This window comes from Cucurbitaria berberidis (genome assembly GCF_010015615.1).
Source record: "Cucurbitaria berberidis CBS 394.84 unplaced genomic scaffold K460scaffold_2, whole genome shotgun sequence".
Classification (NCBI taxonomy): domain Eukaryota; kingdom Fungi; phylum Ascomycota; class Dothideomycetes; order Pleosporales; family Cucurbitariaceae; genus Cucurbitaria; species Cucurbitaria berberidis.
In genome coordinates, this window is record NW_024468936.1 from 5,020,122 (window position 1) to 5,039,747 (window position 19,626).

At 30.2% G+C, this 19,626-nt stretch overlaps 4 protein-coding genes across 4 annotated transcripts; all 4 read right to left on the reverse strand.

Moving 5' to 3' along the window:
• Nucleotides 1-416: 416 nt before the first annotated feature.
• K460DRAFT_375569 (urea active transporter) lies at nt 417-2,868 on the reverse strand (the record flags this gene model as incomplete). The annotated part of the gene is made up of 8 exons (XM_040934783.1): nt 417-916; nt 968-1,254; nt 1,303-1,670; nt 1,722-1,804; nt 1,858-2,326; nt 2,379-2,479; nt 2,532-2,700; nt 2,761-2,868. The coding sequence occupies 8 exons, from the start codon at nt 2,866-2,868 to the stop codon at nt 417-419; spliced, it is 2,085 nt and encodes a 694-aa protein (XP_040791353.1).
• Nucleotides 2,869-3,698: 830 nt separating this feature from the next.
• On the reverse strand, nt 3,699-6,037 carry K460DRAFT_375570 (uncharacterized protein; the record flags this gene model as incomplete). The annotated part of the gene is made up of 10 exons (XM_040934784.1): nt 3,699-4,000; nt 4,076-4,415; nt 4,453-4,616; nt 4,688-4,692; nt 4,802-4,917; nt 4,957-4,995; nt 5,096-5,244; nt 5,314-5,454; nt 5,506-5,584; nt 5,969-6,037. 10 exons carry the CDS (start codon nt 6,035-6,037, stop codon nt 3,699-3,701), a joined length of 1,404 nt encoding a protein of 467 aa, XP_040791354.1.
• Nucleotides 6,038-6,571: 534 nt separating this feature from the next.
• K460DRAFT_248189 (kinase-like protein) lies at nt 6,572-7,168 on the reverse strand (the record flags this gene model as incomplete). The annotated part of the gene is made up of 1 exon (XM_040927365.1): nt 6,572-7,168. A coding segment is annotated over one exon (597 nt), but the record flags the coding sequence as incomplete, so codon positions are not given.
• Nucleotides 7,169-10,935: 3,767 nt separating this feature from the next.
• On the reverse strand, nt 10,936-11,100 carry K460DRAFT_276894 (uncharacterized protein; the record flags this gene model as incomplete). The annotated part of the gene is made up of 1 exon (XM_040928148.1): nt 10,936-11,100. A coding segment is annotated over one exon (165 nt), but the record flags the coding sequence as incomplete, so codon positions are not given.
• Between the last annotated feature and the right edge of the window lie 8,526 nt (nt 11,101-19,626).

Consider the following 19,626-nt stretch of genomic DNA (forward strand, 5'->3'; position numbering starts at 1 on the left):
CGACAAGAACATTGTTCCTCAAATCAGCGAATTGGCATCGTGTAGCGAGCCAGTAGCTTCAGGCATGGCCCAGGAACGGGAAAGGTGTTTATAACGGTTTGGGGCTGTGCCTGGTCCGCGGGACAGATTCATGGAGGACAGCACGAGGTGTTCGTAATATAGATACAGAAGGGCCGAATTGAACGGTATTGAGCCAGGTAGGCAGTATAGCTCGGTGCTTCGTAGTGTCCGAAAAACTGGTCGATCATTGCGATGGGCTCGGAGTGTCGCATGGTCAGCGAAAGGATAAATACGATAAAGTCGGTGGAGTGGCCAGCGGCGCGACACGGCTTCAGTTGAAAACCACATGTGCATTGGAATCGTCGTTATGGACAGATTTTGAACATGGAACGCAACGATCTCATCTTAAGTACAACCTACTTCTCCTCCATAGCCTTAAAATCAGCCTCCTTAGGCGTGTGCGTGCCCGAGCCAGCACCTTTCTCTCCCTCGACCACTGTGATGGCCCCTGGACGTCGACGGCCCTTGCCAGTAATATCGCGCCACATACCACCAAAGTTCCTAGCCAAGCTTTCTCTGCCCTCCCACAGTGGATACACACCAACAGCCATAGTCGAACCCAGCAACCAAATTATACCAACAACAACCCAGCCGGAGAAGAACGACGCGCTGAAGATGTATCCAGTGCCATAGAGCGGCATTGGCCAGAGCACGAGCAGGACGAGAGTCATGGTAGCGGTGGTGATCTTGGCAATCTTGGAGGCACGGAGGAGCTTGGCTTGTTCGGCGGCCTCTGCTTCGGGCGAGAGGGCGGCGTGGCGACCGTGGACAGCTTCGATGTCCATATGCGCGGCTGCGGTGACATCGGAGTCGTCGACCAGGCGGATTTTCTTCATGGAGACCCAGTCATAATTGTCTGCGTATAATCAGCATACGTCAAGAGCAAGTGAGAACAAGGCTGACTTACCAACCCCAAAGATCAAGGTGAGGACAGGGATAAAAACGACAGGAGAAAGCAGAGCCACGACATTTCCAGCCAACATGGGGTTATTGGCGCCAGCGGTCGCAACGGTAATGACACCGTCGTTCAGCTTCGAAGTTGTGACCAACCACGCTGTGATACTGCAGCAAAGGCCTAGGACGGGGCTGAGAGTCGCAGCCCAGAAGTTCTGACCCTTCCACATTAGAGTGAGGGTGGCCGGAAGAACGGCAGACGAGATAATGACACCCATAAAAACGTATAGCCAACCCATGCTATAACACTGTTAGTAGGAGTTTCAAGGGCAGATTCATACAACTTACCTAATGCCTGCGTAGTGCAACCCGGTGGAGAAAGCCGCCATGACCAATCCAAAACCACACACGCATACGTGTGAGGTGTACACGAGACGCCTGCCGCTCGCCTGGGTGTTGATGTATGTTCCATAGATATCGTATGTAAGGATGGATGAAACGGCAATGAGTTGTGCTGAGAACGCACTGGTGACAGCCATGAACACGATTAAGAGGGTTGCGACAGCACCTCCTGATCCGAGGAGAGCAACAGCGGCATACGGAAGCGTGAGACCTGCGCTAACAGCCGCTTCGTCCATGACGTTGGGGTAAGTCGGGAAGTACTCGGTTCCCTGAAGGGCCAGGGCAGCGAGACCCATAGTAGTCGCGCAAAGCCACTATTTCTTTGTAAGTCAGGGTGCTTCATAAAAGGAATGAATAGAACATACGGGAATCGCGAACCAGCTGATACCTCCAATAATGTACCCGGGGAGCGCATGCACTGGGGAAGCAGCAATAGCCTTGTTGTAGTCTAGCGAACATTAGCAGCCGTCTCCAAACATCTTCTTCAGTTCAGGGACTTACATCCGTTATCCATAAAAACAGTGCCGAAGTTTCCCACAATGTTGATCACAAAGAAGATCGCACCGTCTTTGCTCCTCATGGTCAGATAGCTTCCACCAGCGTTACCCGGAACCGGAGAAATAGCCGCAAGATCATGCAGACGATCGTAGACAGCCTTTGGTGAGCCTAGCCTATCACCAGTGGCGTATGTAGTAAAAGCGAAGATCAAAATGATAACGAGTAGAATAACCGTGTGGACATAATCAGTCAGGAAGGTAGCCTTGATTCCACCAAACATGGTGTAGACAACGACACCCAATGGCAGCAAAAAGCACGCCGCTGCGGTGGGAATGCCAGTTAGGAAGTTTATGACTGCCGATCCGCCGGTCAGCAGCATTGCTGTGACTAAGATGTTGGTGAAGAGGCCGAAAGTGATGTAGACGAAGTGGGTGGCCTTTCCATAGCGAGCACGAACTGCTTCGAGGAATGTCTGGCATATAGTCAGATACGTGGACGTGGCATGGTAATGATGTTTCGCTTACATGGGCATTTGGCGCTCGTCTTTTCAGTTCAATCGCAACGGTTGCAAAGAGCAAAATCTGAACGGTGGCGCCAGCAGCGTACCAGAGGGGTCCAGATACACCTATGAAGTATTAGAAATCGCAAACTTGAATGTATAGTTGTGTATCATGTACCATAGCGGAAAGCGACAGAAGTACTCTGCAAAAGTGTAGCAGCCCAAGTCCAGGACGAAACGACAGCACTGGCTACGAGACCAGACTTGACCGTGCGACCAGCCGTTGAGAACATCTCCGAGGTTTGCAATTCATTGTTGTATCGCTTGAGCACCCATGTGGTGAAGACCTTGGGAGTTGAACATCAGCTTCTCATTCTGTACCTCTCATGTTAGAGACGGGAACATACCATGCCAAGAGCAAACAGGAATCCAAGACCAAGAACGACGCCATATCCCCAACCCGGCCCCAAGGGCGATGGTACTGAAGAGCTAATTGGTGCGCCGCCGCCTGCCATGTTGTTTGAAGTCGTGAGTTTCAATTCCAAGCTTCCGGCTTAAAACGTCAACCCAGTTTGACGGGACAGGCGAGGTATCTATACCCCAATTTTACGTCCCCACATCTTCGATCTCCAAGGTCAATGATCGCCTCAAAGACTTCTTGCTATCTCAGATCATGTTCGAATGTACACAACAGATATCTTCATCTCTTACGCGGCGTAATTCTTATTGGCCAAAGATAGGCCGGACGTTAAATGTAGGGACGCTTAGCAAATGCCGATGATGGGAGGAACCAGTCGCTCCAACAATTTTAAGCTTAAATTGGTAACCTAGCATCCTTCGTAGTGCTATTGCGGCTCTTGGCCCACTGGGCACGGGCGGGATATCCTTTGCTTGTGCTGATAAGAGATGGCAGCCCCGTGGTTGAGCGCACACAGGGTGGGGCGGGAACGTGTGATTGTGACATGGCCTATTTAGTCAACCGGTGATTTGCTCTCATCCCTTTCTTGAGACTTGCTCTAACTCTGGGCGTGGAGATCTGCATATAGTTGCTGGTGTTGGGGTTGGTTTCGGTGAGGTAACGTTAGATAATAGATAAGCGTCCCAGAGAAGACCAATGAGAACGCGCGGACGGCGGGCTCCGAAGTCGGCCAGGAGGATCGATATGCTTGTCGTGATGCTTTCCACGGCGGTTTCTTAACTTTGTACTTGATTGCTTCGACAAAGAGGCAAGATTGTGTATATAGCACAAGACAACACTGCATGCTTCGATACCGCGAGGATGAGCTGTATTCCCCCATCGTTCTAGAGAATTAAACAATTATGGAATAAGGCCATGTAGGTACTTTCAGCAGCTGAGCAAAAGACCTAGATCCGCCCTAGCAATAAACCTGGACGACATGTCTACAACCCTGACCCTTAAAGATTCGGCGCAATTCTTCCCTTGAAAATCTACACTCGTAGTACAACTCACCCCCCGATCAAGTTGATCCTTCAGCAGGAGTGCACAGGGAAACTCGCATCTCTCCACCCTGCCACCTTTATACTCATCGGCATACATTTGCTTAATGAGGTCCACCGAGAAGAGGTTTTGCAACCACGCATACTTGTCCTGGTAGCGAACCCAGAATCCGACGTTGCAATCGGACCCTTTATCGACGGATTATTAGGCGTAAACAATATTGCCGAGTGGTGCGCCGACGGTTGCGCCGAATTTCTCCAGACTTGGGATATTTGAGGTGAACTCTTGGATAGGTTGGTGCATGGTCCACATTTTCGTATCTATCGGCGGCGGTATATCAATTGCCTCGCCTGTCGCAAGATGACCTTGGTGCGCGATCGCCGACTGCGGGAGAAGTGTCACATAGTACTCGAAGATTTCCTTTGGAAATGCTTGTCGTAGGTCAAGATGTGGTGTGGCTCCAGGGCATGCACACACGATCGAGTCGATACACGGTCGGAAAAACTTCGCTGGTGCAAGGTTTTCTACTTTCCGTGCTTGAGCAATTGACGCGAGAGTCGACAGTTGCAGCGTTTTGATTCGTAGGGTTCTCTGCACACGATCCTATCGTTTGAAACGAAAGTTGTGTAAAGTTGTGTACATGCGGTGCCATTTGTGCGCGGATTTGTTGCTCGATCATACGTGCTTTGGCGGGGATGTCAAGACCCGTCAGGAACAAGTGCATTTCTGCTTGGTAGAGTGGTTTCGCTGTAATGCCGACTTTGGTTATTGGCGGTGGCAACGCGCCCTTGCCACCTCGTAGGGCTACGCGGTTTGTGGATAGCTGCTAGAATGAAGTTTGGTTCAAGATCGCGGCGACATCCGCGTTGAAGTACCATGGCTCTTGAATCTCTTAAAGGAACTGTGACGTGAGCGTGTTGACCAAGACCTCCCCAGAATGCGATATCTCCACGATAGGGTAGCCAATGTTCATCCAGTCCAAACATTACAAGTCCTTGAAGCCGGTATTGTTCCCACCTGTACTGTAATACGAGCACTCCGGTATATAGCCAACCACAAACGTGTTGTACAATTTATCTGAATCGGATCGCTGCCAGTTGTGCCACTAATATGCCACTCCAATAACAGGACTCGCGTCGCTCACTCGCCCACACACCACGATATCCGCACCCTTCTCGAACGCCTTCGCAATGCCCAGTCCCCCTAGTTATGCTTGCGCATAGATAGGCTCAAACTGCCAGTCATTTAGCTTCTCCCCCGTGCACATGTTCTCGGATGGTGACGCACCTCGCTTTTTGCGCGTCAAGCAACTGGGGCAGCACTTCATCACCAGATATCCACGCAACGCCAAGGTTGAGACCTTTCGATTGCCCCATCTTCGTAACCACCTGATGTAGCTTCTGTGTGTCGGATGCGCCTGCGTTGACGGCGACTTTGGTTGGTTGGTTGGTTGGTTGGTTGGTTGGTATTGTTTTTCGTCGGAAGGACAGTAGCTATCTACCATTCCGTGGCCTCCCTTGGGGCATTATGACGTGCGAAGAAGTGGGATTATTGACGGCGACTTTGATGCGGTATTTGGCAATGTGAGGCAGCGCAGGTTCGAGGGCTTCGGGGAAGGTGGGTTCGTATGCATCGAATTGGCCTGAAAACTATCAGTATAGTGCGTGAATGGTAAAGTCTTGGGAGTATCTACCGTTCAACTTGGCATTTGCGCGGCCGGTCATATTCCCTTCGCTCATCCAGTCTCCTGCCAACACATCGATGGGGTCGTTCTCATGGTTTCATGCCAACAGGGTCATCGCATTGCGACAGTGAGTCGTGGAGCCAGAGCATCCTGTCACATGTCAATATTAACTATAGACTTGGGAGATGGACCACGGAAAAGCATAATACACATACCAGCAATTCTAATAGCTCGGGTTGTCGCTAGGATCGTGGTTCAAGGCGGTTGGAGGGTGTCTAAAACAGCCACCTTGACTCATTCACTCTAGACTGGGAATTTGATTGAAACATCGCAGCTTCAGTAATACGACTTGAAGAGCGTGGAAATACCTCGGGAGGATCCGTCAAGTGTCAAGACTTGCGGAGTCGTGATGAGGCTGCCCGCGTGGAGACGGGGAACCTTGGAAACCGAGGGCGCGGGGAAAGCGCCATACCGCATCCTCTCTAGCGCCAGAACAGAATATGCCCAGGTGTTCACTTCCAAGGTTGCCCAGATGGAACATAGATATACAACAACCCCTCCTGTATACGTCATAAGGCCTTTATAGTGGTCATCCGTGATATGGTCTGGCATAGCTTAGATGGCAATGACATTATTCTTACTTTACAGGTCAGTATGGCGTGGGCATATATCCCTCCGGATAATTAAATAACTTCGCAGTTAGGAAACCTTCTAGTAACCTATGACCCCTATCAGCGGCTGTTTGGCGCGCTTGATGTACTGTTACACTGCCATAGCTCTCGCGACTAGTGGCATGGTTAACACAACTGCAAGATGTTGGCGGCACGCCTAAGTATCGCTGACATTCCCAAAATCCCAGGAGATCATCTGCATACGGACGACTTTCTCGTTTCACCCCTAGCATAGCCTGACTTAAAAATAGCATGGTCGGATACCATATCAGAGGAGTATCGGAGAGTATCACGGATGATCGACTCAAATACTGTACCCACTTCTGTGTGTTGCCGAGATTTTTGCAGAATGGTCCTTCGTGTATTTTTCTTACTTTTGCAAGCTGCTGTGGACCAGAAAATACGGTGAGCATCTCTAAGAAAACGGCTCCTAGGGAAAACACGTCTGATCTTCGGCCAGCCCGTCGCCCATCCTCCTCCTCGGAGGATCGGTACCTTGGAGTCCCGCGCTTTTCTGTGGTTTCCGAGATCGTCTGCTCCTGAAATTCTCTCGATAATCCAAAGTCTGTGAGGAGAATATTGCCTTGCACGGTGAGGATGTTTTGCGGCTTGATATCTCCGTGCACAATTCTTCTCGCATGCAGAAATGCTAGAGCGTTTATCAAACATCCGAACCATTGTGATACATGCGCCCGGCGTCCGTTATCCATGTGCTCATCGTCATCGTCCAGATCAGATAAGTAGCTCTCAAGATTCCCATCTGCGACCGGTTGCATGATCATAGCATATGTATGCTCAGCCTGGTACGTCTCGACAAGGCGTACAATGTGAATGTGTTGGAGGTTCCTGGCTATTTCGATCTCTTGAAGAATTCTGTTCAGCTCCCTCTGTTTAGGTTTCCTAGGGAAAATGAAAGTCTTTCGAGCGTATCTGTGTTCTCCGATGGCAAAGGTTCGTGTGACAGCATCCACCGTACCATAGCTGCCTCGACCGAGGTATTTTTGGTGCTGAAAGGGAATCGAGTGCGAACCGTCATAAATGTTGTGGATCTCCGTAGTCATTGCAAGCTATGGAGAGAGCTTGTGCTGAATTCCACAGCTGGTGTGTCGTCTGAAGGGTAAATCGGTTCAGTATAGTGCGAGCGTAGAAGCCCTTTGCTGTTTATTATACTGTTTAATATTATACACAAGTAGCATAACTAATATTCTAATTATTATTTTACCTATATTTATAAGAAGATATTATATAATGTATTACACAGGCGAGCTATGCGCCTAGGCAAGCTACGCACTTTGCTAAAACTTTACTAAAATTTAAATTATATTTGTAATACAACGCAATGCCTTAATACAACAATATACAATTTTTTTAAAAAAAAAATTAAATATAGCTTGCAATTTAAGCTTTAAAATAAAATATAAATTTTTTTTAATAAGCTGCTGCGCAAATATTTAGTATTTTTTTAAAAATACTTAGTAATTAATTTAAAAAAATGCTTTTACAATATAATACTAAGCCTAATAGTATAAAACTTTTTTTAATAAAAAAAAAAGTAATTGCCTAATATATATTTTACTTTAAAAATTAAAAATTTCTGTTTTAATTAACTACTATAAATAATATAGCTAATATTTTGCTAGCTAAATATAGGCAATTACTTATTAGTAAAAACTAGGCTAGTATATTTATTAAATAATATTTATAGCTTAGTACTAGAACTTTTTAAAAATATAATTACTAAAAAATTTTATATAAAAATCCTAAGCTTATACAAGGCTAATTCTAACTTATAAAAAATATAAAAGCTAAGTATAGTATTTAAAATAAAAATATATATAATTTTAATAAAATAAGCTTTATAATAAATTAAATATTATATAAAACTATTATTTTAAGTGCTAACTATTAAAGACAGCTAAAGATAGTATAGTAAAATAATTAAAAATAAGTAATAGTAATTTAAAGTATTAATATAATAAAGTAAATTATTTTACTTTTTATTATTTTTACAAGCAAAAACTACTTTTTAGCTTAATATAAAAAAAATAGCCTGCTTTATAATTAAGTTATTACAGTTTTTAAAAATAGCTAAATAATAAATAAGCTTACTTTTAAATAGTTAAAGCATTTTAATAAGTATATTAAAAAAAAAATTATTAGTACTTATTATTTACTTATTATTAACAGTTATAAAAGCTATATATTAGTTTAATTTTAGTAGTACTACAAAAAATAAAAAACTATTATTTTTTATATACTTTTGCATTTATTGCACTTACTATAGCTATTTAATATAAGTTATTTTATACTTTTAAAAAAAGTATATAAATACTAAGCTAAAAAGCTAATGCGCAATAGTATTAATTATATTATTAAAATTAAATTTTTACTGTGCTTTAAACCGGCTTTTAATACTGCTATTATAAAAAGCAATATTCTAAATAGCTTTAAAAGTACTAGTTTAGTTTTTTTTAATTTTAAAGCTATAATATTAAAATTTAATATTTAATTATATACTTTACTACTACTTACTATTAAAGACAGTCCTTAAAAATTAAAAATACTAAGTAATACTTTAAAATTTAAGTTTTAATTAATACTAGTTAAAATAAAAATTTAAAAGTATTTAAATAATTTTTTTATTTTAATAGTTAAAGCTTTTAAAAAAAATTTAAAAAGTGCAGCTATAGTTGCATATAAGCTTATATTAGTATAAAAAAAGATTACTAAGCTTTAAGCAGCTAATAAAGCTGCTATATAATAAAAATTATATAAAAAAAAGCAAGTATAAAAAAAAAAACTTTTATAATAAAAAATAATTTTTAATTAATAATTTTAAAAGAATTTAGGGCGCGTAGTAATAAAAAAAAATAAAAAAGTAAGTATATACTAAAGCAGGTAAGCCTTTTTAAAGGCGCTATAAATATTATAATAAAGCTAGGTATAATGCGCAAATATATAAGCAAAAAATAAAAATAGTTTTTAAATAAATTAGTTTATTATAATTTACTGCTATAATTTTTTATAGTACTATACTATTATATATAGTATTAATTTTAGTAAAATTTTAGTAAAGTGCGCAGCTCGCCTAGGCGTGCAGCTTACTTGTGTAATACATTATTATTTTAATTTTATATAAAGTTTTAAAGTATTTATAAAATTTTATAAAGTACTACTTAGTAGCTTTTATATATAAGAAAAAAAAGCTATTATACTAGACTTTATAAGTATAGTAAAAGACACGCTATACTTCTTTTTTAGCATAAAAGTAATTTATTAGTATTTATTAGTACTATTTTAAATTTTATTTTTTAGTATTTTACTTTGCTTGTTAAAGAAGATTTCTAAAAAATAAAAATAAATAATAGCTATAGCGCGCAGAGTATATAATTTTTAGTTATTTATAATTATAGTACTTAGCAGCTTTTTTAGCTTTTTAGCTATAGCTACTTTGCAGCGTAGGTAAAAAGTTTAAAATATAAGCAGAATACAGGCAGCGTATTATTATATACGCTTAGTCTATTAAGTAATATTATTAAATTATAAGTTTTAAAAAAGGCGCTTAAGCAGATTGCTAGTTTTTTATTCTACTATTACTATAAGTAGTAGTATTACTATTATATAGCTGTAAGGATCTATAGAACTAGAAGTAGCTAGTTCTAATAGAACGCAGAATTAGTTTTTAAAAATAAGTATTATATAAATATAAAAGGAATACTAGCTTATAAAAAGTAGTTTAGTTATAAGTATTAAAAAAATAAAATAAAAGTTACTTTTATAATATAAGTAAAATACTTTATTAAGTTAAATATAATGTGCTATAAAGGCCTATTACTTAAGTTTATATATTTAGTATTATTTTTAAATTCTATTATTAAAATTTATTTTAAGTATTTTAGCAATTTAAAAACGCACTATAACTACTAAAATTTACTAAAATATATATAATTTAGCTAAGTACTAAATTACCTAGTACTTTTATATTTAAGTAGATTGTAAAAAGTAAAATATTATTATAATTATAATACTATTTTCTTTTTTTTTACTTATATTTTTATAAATATTTTTTTATTTTTTTATATAGCTAAGTATTATTATTGCTTTGCAGATTGTATTAAGTATTTAAGCATTTTTATAATAATTGCTTATTTTTTTTATACTAAATAATAGTTACTTTATAAGCTATTATTACTATAAAAAAAATATATAAATTATATTTACTTAAATACTGCGTAGTGCAAGCTAAAGAGCCTACTTTTATTAAATTTTTTAAAAATTAATAAAAAAGTAAAAAAGTTAAAAAAGTTTAAAAAAGCTAAAAAGGCGCGTTTATATATTAAAAAAAACCTAGCTAAAGCAGTACTATTGTATACTTAGTAAGTACAAAATAAGCTATTTTATTTTTAAAATTAAAAAAAGTTACTTTATTAAAAAAAATAAAAAAAATTTAATAAAGAGTTATTTTTTATAAAAGCCTTTAAAAGGCTTAAAACTTAAAAAACTTTTAATTTTATAATTATTTTAGCTAATTTTAAAGTGCCTATTAAAGTAGCTACTATTAATTAGTTGCTTTTTTAGGATTTTAGTAATACTATGCTAGAAGCTAGTAGCAGTTAATAAAATTTATTTTTAGTTTTTATATATTTTTGCTATTAGGGTACTTTTTTTACTTAATTAAATACTTTATATTATTACTAACTTATTAGTGCTATAGGATTTTTTTAACTTTAAATTTATTTATTTTTTTTAATTTAAAGTAGAAAGTTATTTATAATAGCATTTTTAAATTTATAGGTTTTAGTATATTTATATAAAATCTAAAGTATATTTTAAAGTTAGCTAAAAAGTTTAAAAAATAGTTTATAAATTTATTTTTTACTTTAATTAAAAATAGTCTAACTTTAATATAGTTAAAATTTTTATTAAGTCTTTTTATTTCCTAATTTTTTATAAAAAAATATATTCTATCCCTTTTTTTAAGCTAAAGTGCTATTTTTTATTTTTTATTAATATATAAAATGCTTTTTTATTATGCGTGCTTAAAGTTCTATTTAAGCTTATTATAAAGTATTTTTAGTTTTTTTATAGTTATTATAGCAGCTTTTATTTTAAAACTAAGGTATATTCTAGTAAATAAATTAAAGTATTACTTATAATTAGTAAAAAAAAGCGTTATTCCTATTAACTTAAATAGTTTATTATTATAGGCAAGTTATATTTCTATAATTAAAAGTAAAGTCGACGCTAGAGCAGATTATACTACGCAGTAAAAGAAATTAGTATAAAAATTATAATTTAAGTGCTATACTTAGCACCTTAATACAGTATTAAGGCAGTAAAGTTTATATAATACTAAGTTAGCTAAATAGATTATTAAAAAACCCTTAATAATTGCTATTAGTAGCCTTAATATATTATTATTTAAAAATTATAGCAATAGAACTATAGATTCCTTAATAATAACTAAGTTGTTTAGGCATTACTAGGCAGCTTTAAATTTTAACTATAAACTATTATTAAAATATAAATAAATTTTTAGACTAAAATTTAAGCAAGCTTTAATTTAGTAGTAAGCTTATGCCTTAATAGCTAATATTTTCTTATAATTAGTAATAGGCGCAATAGATATAGTTTTTATAAAGTATATAAAGTAAAGCTTACAGTTAAAGCTTATAATTATATATTATTGCTTATTATATAGTTGTATTATTGCGCGTTTTATAATTGTATATAGGCAGGAAATTAAAAATTTAAATAGTAAGAATTTAAATACATAGGCAGCAAAGTATATATTTATATATTTATTTTATAAATTAAAATTTATTTTTATTCTAATTTTTAAGTTTCCTATTTTTTACTTCTATTTTTATATTAAATATAAATAATATAATGCTAATAAATAAACTTGTGCATATAGGCCTGCAAATTATTATTATAGCTAGCAATACTAGCTACAAGCTATTAATAGTTGCCTAGTATAAATTACTATTTTTTAACTATTTTAAGCTAGTAAATAGTAACTGCTAGTACTATAAAAAAGTATGCAAATACTTTAAAATTAACTTTTTTTTTTATAGTAAGTTCTTTTTACTTTGCCTAGTTAATTTTAACTTTCTAGCATTTTTTTATAATAAGCTAGTTATAACTAAGTAGTAGTAATATGTAATTCTTTTTGCAATTAGCTGCTATATAATAATACAAAATTTTAACTTTAGCCGCAACTAGGCTGCCTTTATTAAAAATTAAAAAAACAAGTTTCTGTAGCTTATAAAAAATATTAAAAGTAATATAAAGCTTATAGCGTATTAAAAAAAGTTCTTTAAAAACTATAGTTACTAGTAGTATAATAACTAGAAAATATAATTTTTTAAAATAGTTAACTTAGTACGTAGGTAAATATAAGTAGTAAAATAAGTAATAAAGCAAAAAAATAAGTAATAATAATTTAAATATACTACAAATAATAACTTGCGCAGGCAAAAAAAAAGAGCAAAAAAGCAGTTAAGCATTTAGGCTAATATTGCAGGAAAAGTTATTATTATTATTATTATTATTATTATTATTATTATTATTAGCGTTGCTATTATTGCCTAAAAGCCTAGTATTAGTTAGCTATTTAGCAGTTTAATATTATACTAAATATTTAAATATATGTTTAAAGGCTATTAAAAAAAACAGCGCCTTAGCAGTTAAAGTTACGTTATTAAAGGTTAAAAGTTTATTACTTAGCAATTCTAAAAATAAAAGTACGCAATATATAGTAAAAATACTAATAATATAAGCTATTAATAACATATTAGGTCCCGTCTTCGCAGGATAGGCAAGTTATATAATTAGTAATAGCAATACTTAGTTATTTTAGCTATAATTAATATATATTTATAAGTATGCTTTTATAGTTTAGTTTATTTTTTTAATTTATTTATTAGTTTATAAATAATAAGTAGTAAAAAGCTTTTTTTTTATTTTTATAAGTACTAATAAGCTTATCTAAAAATTAGATATAAATAGTAAGTTTTAATTTATAATAATTAATTTAAAATTTTTATATTATTTAATAATTCTATCGCATATAATATAAGCTATCTATATAGTAGTAAATTTTTTAATTTAGGGTATATATTTTATAGCTTTTATAAATTAGTATACCCGCGAAGACGGGACCTAATATGTTATTAATAGCTTATATTATTAATATTTTACTATGTATTGCGTACTTTTATTTGTAGAATTGCTAAGCAATAAACTTCTAACTTTTAATATAATTTTCTGCTAAGGCGCAGCTTTTTTAATAGTTTTTAAGTATATGTCTAAATATCCGGCGTAATATTAGACTGCTGCTAAGTAGCTAACTAATACTAGGCTTTTAAGCAACAATAATAGCAATGTAAATAATAATAATAACTTTTCCTGCAATACTAGCTCTAATGCTTAATTATTTTTTTACTTTTTACTTTTTGCTTTTTGCTCTTTTTCTTTTTTAGTACTATTTTTCCCTTTTATTAATAAGCGCATGCCTAGTTTAATTGCTTGCTTTTTTTAAAGTTTTTATTAAGCTATTTAAGTATTTATACAATTTTTATAGCTGCAAAAAGCTATTGCTTTTAATTATTAAATTATAAATAATTGTAGCAGCTTAAAAATAATTTTTAATATAGTTAGATAAGTTTTTTATTTTAAAAAGCTAAGTAGAAGGCTCTAAGCTTATTTTACTAATTAGTAATAAAAACTTTTTAGCCCGCAGTTAGGCCGCAGTAAAAAGTCTATATTTAGTAGCTAATAATAAATATAGCTAATATATTTAATTTTTTCTAGTAAAACTTTTTGCTAAAAAAGTCTAAGTTTTAAAAAAAAATTTAATTAAAAGTAAAGTACTTTAGCATACTAAAAAGCCTAGTATTTAAGCTTTTAAAAATTTATTTAAGCTTGCTAAAGTACTTAAATGCTTACTAATATTAGTTTAAAGTACTAGTTTTGTATAAAAAGCTATATTACTAAATATTTTTTATAAATATTAATAAAATAATAAAGCAAAAAGTAAAATTAAAGAAATTATTAATAAGTGTTATATAAACGGCATTAGTAGGCATTGCATAGTTATTAGTAGTTAATATAGCTTGCTGTAAAAGCACAGGCAGACAATTGTATAAAAAAAAAAATTTTTTTATATATATATTATATATTTAAAACTGCTATTTGCAGCTTTTTACTTTTAACTATTATAAGTTTTATTAATAACTATATAAAATACTACAGCCTACAATTTTTGCAAGCTAATTTGCTAAACTAAAACTTTAATTAATATTTTATATATTATTACTAATTAAGTTGCTTACTTTTATTTAAGAAAATATTAGATAAAATATAAGTTTATAACTAAACTAAGTTTTTAATATTAAGTTAAGTATTTTTTATAATTTAATAATAGTCTGTAAAGCTTAAGAATTTAACTAACTACTTTATTTTAGTTTAATTTAACCTGCCTAGCATTGCCTAAACAAGTTAGTTACTATTAAGAATTAATAGTTATATTACTATAATTTTTAAATAATAACGCATTAGGTCTGCTAATAGTAATTATTAATTTTAATAATTTATTTAGCTAGCTTAGTATTGTATAAACTTTACTGCTTTAATACTATATTAAAGTGCTAGGTATAGCACCTAAACTATAGTTTTATACTAATTTTTCTTACTGCATTGTATAATCTGCTTTTGCGTCGACTTTACTTTTATTTATAGAAATAAATTAGTATACTATAATAAGAATTGCATTATACCTAGTTTTTATAGTAAAATTTATAAAAAGTAGTAATTTTATAATAAAATTTATTAAAAAATATTTTTATAATTATTTTAGGATTTTTAGTGCTTGCATTTTTCTATAAAGTATATATATATTATATTTTCCCTTTTAGCATATTATATATTATTTAATAAATTATGCTACTTTATCTTTTATATTTAAAAAGTTATAGTATTATCTAATAAATTCTATTATTCTTTTTACTCTAAGATAGCTATAGATAAGGTTATTATAATATTTTTTAACCCGCAAAGACGGGACCTAATATGTTATTAATAGCTTATATTATTAGTATTTTTACTGTATATTGTATACTTTTATTTTTAAAATTGCTAAGTAACAAACTTTTAACTTTTTAATAATATAACTTTAACTGCTAAAGCGCAGTTTTTTTTAATAATTTTTAAGTATATATTTAAATATTTAGTGTAATATTAAACTGCTAAGTAGCTAACTAATACTAGGCCTTTAAATAATAATAATTATAAAATAGTAATAGTATTATAAATAATAGTAATGTAGATAATAGTAATGCAAACAACTTTTTTTATAATGCAATTTTTTTTGCTTTTTTTTGCTTATATTTTTTTTCTATTGCCTAAATTAATTGCTCGCTCTTTTAATTTTTTAAAGTATTTATTAAAGCTACTTAAATATTTATATAATTTCTATAGCTGCAAAAAGCTACTGCTTTTAATTGTTAAATTGCTAGTAACTATAACAACATAAGAATAATTTTTAATATAGTTAAATAGGCTTTTTATTTTAAAAAGCTATATAAATAGCTTTAAGTTTTTTTTACTAATTAGTAATAAAAGCCTTCTAGCCTACAATTAAACTATAGTAGAAAGTTTATATTTAATAGCTAATAATAAATATAGCTAATATATTTAATTTTTTCTAGTAAAACTTTTTTTAGTTAAGATAGTCTAGATTTTTAAAAAAAAAGTAATTAAGTATAAAGTGCTTTAGCATGCTAAAAAGCCTAGTATTTAAATTTTAAAAAATTTATTTAAATTTACTAAAGCACTTAAACGCCTATTTGTACTAGTTTAATATATTAATTTTATATAAAAAGCTATTTTAGTATAAAGCATTTTTTGCAATATTTAATAAAATAATAAAGCAAAAGGCAGAATTAAAGAAATTATTAATAGGCGTTATATAAATAGCGTTAATAAGTATTATATAATTATTAGTAGTTAATATAGCTTGCTGCAAAAGTATAGGCAGATAATTGTATAAAAAAAAATGTCCTTTTATATATATATTATATATTTAGAACTGCTACTTACAGCTTTTTACTTTTAACTATTGCAAGTTTTATTGCTAATTATATAAAATACTATAGTTTATAATTTTTATAAGCTAATTTGCTAAACTAAAACTTTAATTAATACTTTATATACTATTACTAATTGCTTATTTTTATTTAAAAAATTGTTAGTTAAAGCGCAAGCTTATAACTATACTAAGCTTTTAATACTAAGCTAAAAATTTATTTATGCTTTTATAATAAACTATAGTAGAAATTTAAAATTTAAGCGCCTAGTATTGCCTAATAAGTTAGTTATTATTAAAATTTAATAGTTACGTTGCTATAATTTTTAAATAATAATATATTAGGTCTGCTAATAGTAATTATTAAAATTTTTTTAATAATTTATTCAGCTAGCCTAGTATTGTGTAAACTTTATTGCTTTAATACTATAATAAGGTGCTAAGTATAGCACTTAAACTATAGTTTTATACTAATTTTTTCTACTATATTATATAATCTGCTTTTGCGTCGACTTTACTTTTATTTATAAAAATAATATTTTTTAATTATAGTTTCTTATAGCTCTTTAAGAATAGCTAGTAATATAGTAAAAAAGTTATTAAGCAAAATATTTAGTTTAAAAGTTCTATCTAAATAGTATTTAAGTATTATATTATTAACTATATTTTTAGTTTTTACAATATCTAGTTATTAGCTAAGTATATTAGCTTATTTATTATTTTTACTAAGAGTATATACTATTTTAAATTTATATTATTCTAACTTTTTTACTTACTTAACCTATCTGCGGTTAAGCGTCTTAATAGTAGTAAAATTAACTAAATTTTTATAATTTATAAAAATTATAAGTTTTAAGTAGTTTTTAGCGTATATTTATTAATATTTTAAAGTATTAATAACTACTATAAGTTTTTTATTATATACATTATATTATTCTTCTATATTAGTAAATTTCTATAAGTAATATCTAATTAGGTACTATTTACTTTTTTATTTTTAAAGTACTATAGCTTTTAAGGCAAAGTTTAAAGCATTTATTTTAAAGCGTAGTAGTTTATTACTTCTAAAAATAACTAATACTAGTATAATAGTGCTTACTTTTTTAAGTTCTTAAAAAGTTTTTTTAATATTATAATTTTATTATTATTTAATATTTTTCCGCGTTAATTTTATAAGCAAAATAGCTTTTTTTAAAAAGTTTTATATAAACTAGTAATTAAAGTTAATAAATTTTATAAATAATTATATATTTTTTACTATTCTAAGTATAAGCTATTTTTTTATAACTTAAATTTTATTTTTGCTTATTCTTATTTTATAAGTGCTAACTATATATTCTAAGAATTTAATTTTTTTTTTGCTTTATTAGCACTTGTCTAAGTCTATTAGTAGTTTAGTTTATTTTAGAAAAGCTAAAATAGTCTTAATATAGCTAGTATATTTTTATATATTATTAAAATAAATTAGAATATTATTTAAATAAGTAATAATAAATATATTAAGGTATTTTTTTAGCACGTTATTAATAAGTGCTTAGTAAATTACTAAAGCGTTAATAAAACTAAATAGTATTACTATATACTTATAGTATTTATAGCATATTTAAAATACTATTTTTTATTTTTTACTTTTTTTTATATATATAAAGTTATACGCTCTTTATAAGTTTAGTACTATAAAAAATTTTATATATACTAGCTAATTTTATAGTTCTGCAATATTAAGTAGTAAATATTAGTTTTTAATTATTATATTATTAAACTTATAGTAATTTACGTAAAGTTTTAGTTTACTATTTTTTTTAAATATAAATAATATACAAAATTTAGCTAGTAACTATAATTTGCGTATAAAGCTTTTTTTTATATTAACTTTAATATAATTCTAAAGTATTTTAAGTTTTTTTTCTAATAGTTTATAAATAAGCCTAAAAATTAATTACTTTTTTTTTTATAAAATAATTTTATAGTTTTAGGGTTAATATTTAAGTAATACTTTTGCACTTATTTTTTTTTAAAAAAATTTTATAAATTTTTTATATTTTTTAAAATTTTTTAAAAATATATTTTTTTTTATACTTATGCCTTATAGTTTAAAGGCTTAAAAGTACTAGCTAAATAAATTTTTTTTTTTTTTTATAATAATTTTAATTAAATTAATATTATTTATTATATTTTTATTTATTATTATAGTAAGTAGTATAATAGGCGAGCTGCTAGTTGCGTTGTATTTATAGTATTTAAAGCTAATTTTACTTTTTTTTTAATTAATTTTAAAATTATAAGTTTTAAGCTAAAAAAATTTTAGTATTATATTTTTTTTTACTAATTTAATAATATCTAAACTAATTTTCTTTTAATATTATTAAATATAAAAGTTTACTTACTATATTTTTTTTATAATATAAAGTTTTTTTAGTATTAGCTTTTTATTTACTATACTTAGTAAATATAAAACTAGTTTTAGTAGTGTAGTAAGTTTTACTTGCTCTACTACTTATACTAAAACATAGTTTTATTATAATTTAGAATTTATTAAAACTTTTATTTAATATTTTTTAAATTTTATTTTAAGCTTAAAAAGTTTTTGTACATTAGTAGCATATAATTTTTAATTTACTTATAAAATAAATTAAGTTTACTTAAAAAAAAATCTTTTTTATATTTATAAATACTTTTATTAATAATATATTATAGGCATTTAAAGTTTAAACATAACTACTATAAATTTATTTAATAATTATTATTAATAATTATTTTTATTATTATAACTTCTTGCGGGTTATATAAAAGAAAGTTTTATACTTTTTATTTATTATAAAAGTATTTAAAATACTTATTATTTAAGTAATTAAATTACTACTATTTATAATAAATCTAAGTACTAAAAAAGTATTTTATTTTATTTTTATTATTATAGTAATAAACGCAGGCGTTATACCTACATACTATTTATAATAGTAATAAATATTTAGAGTTTTTATAGTTATATATATATTAGGGCTGCTAATAGCGATCGTCGAGGGTCTCTTAATAATCTATTTAGCTAACCTAGTATTGTATAAACTTTACTGCCTTAATACTGTATTAAGGTGCTGAGTATAGCACCTAAACTATAATTTTTATACTAATTTCTTCTACTGCGTGGTATAATCCGCTCTAGCGTCGACTTTACTTTTAATTATAGGAAATAGTTATATATATAAGGTAAAGTAACCCGCGAAGACAGGACCTAATATATTATTAATAGCTTATATTATTAATATTTTACTGTATATTGCGTACTTTTATTTATAGAATTGCTAAATAACAAACTTCTAACTCCTAATATAACTTTCTACTAAAGCGCAGCTTTCTTAATAGTCTCTAAGC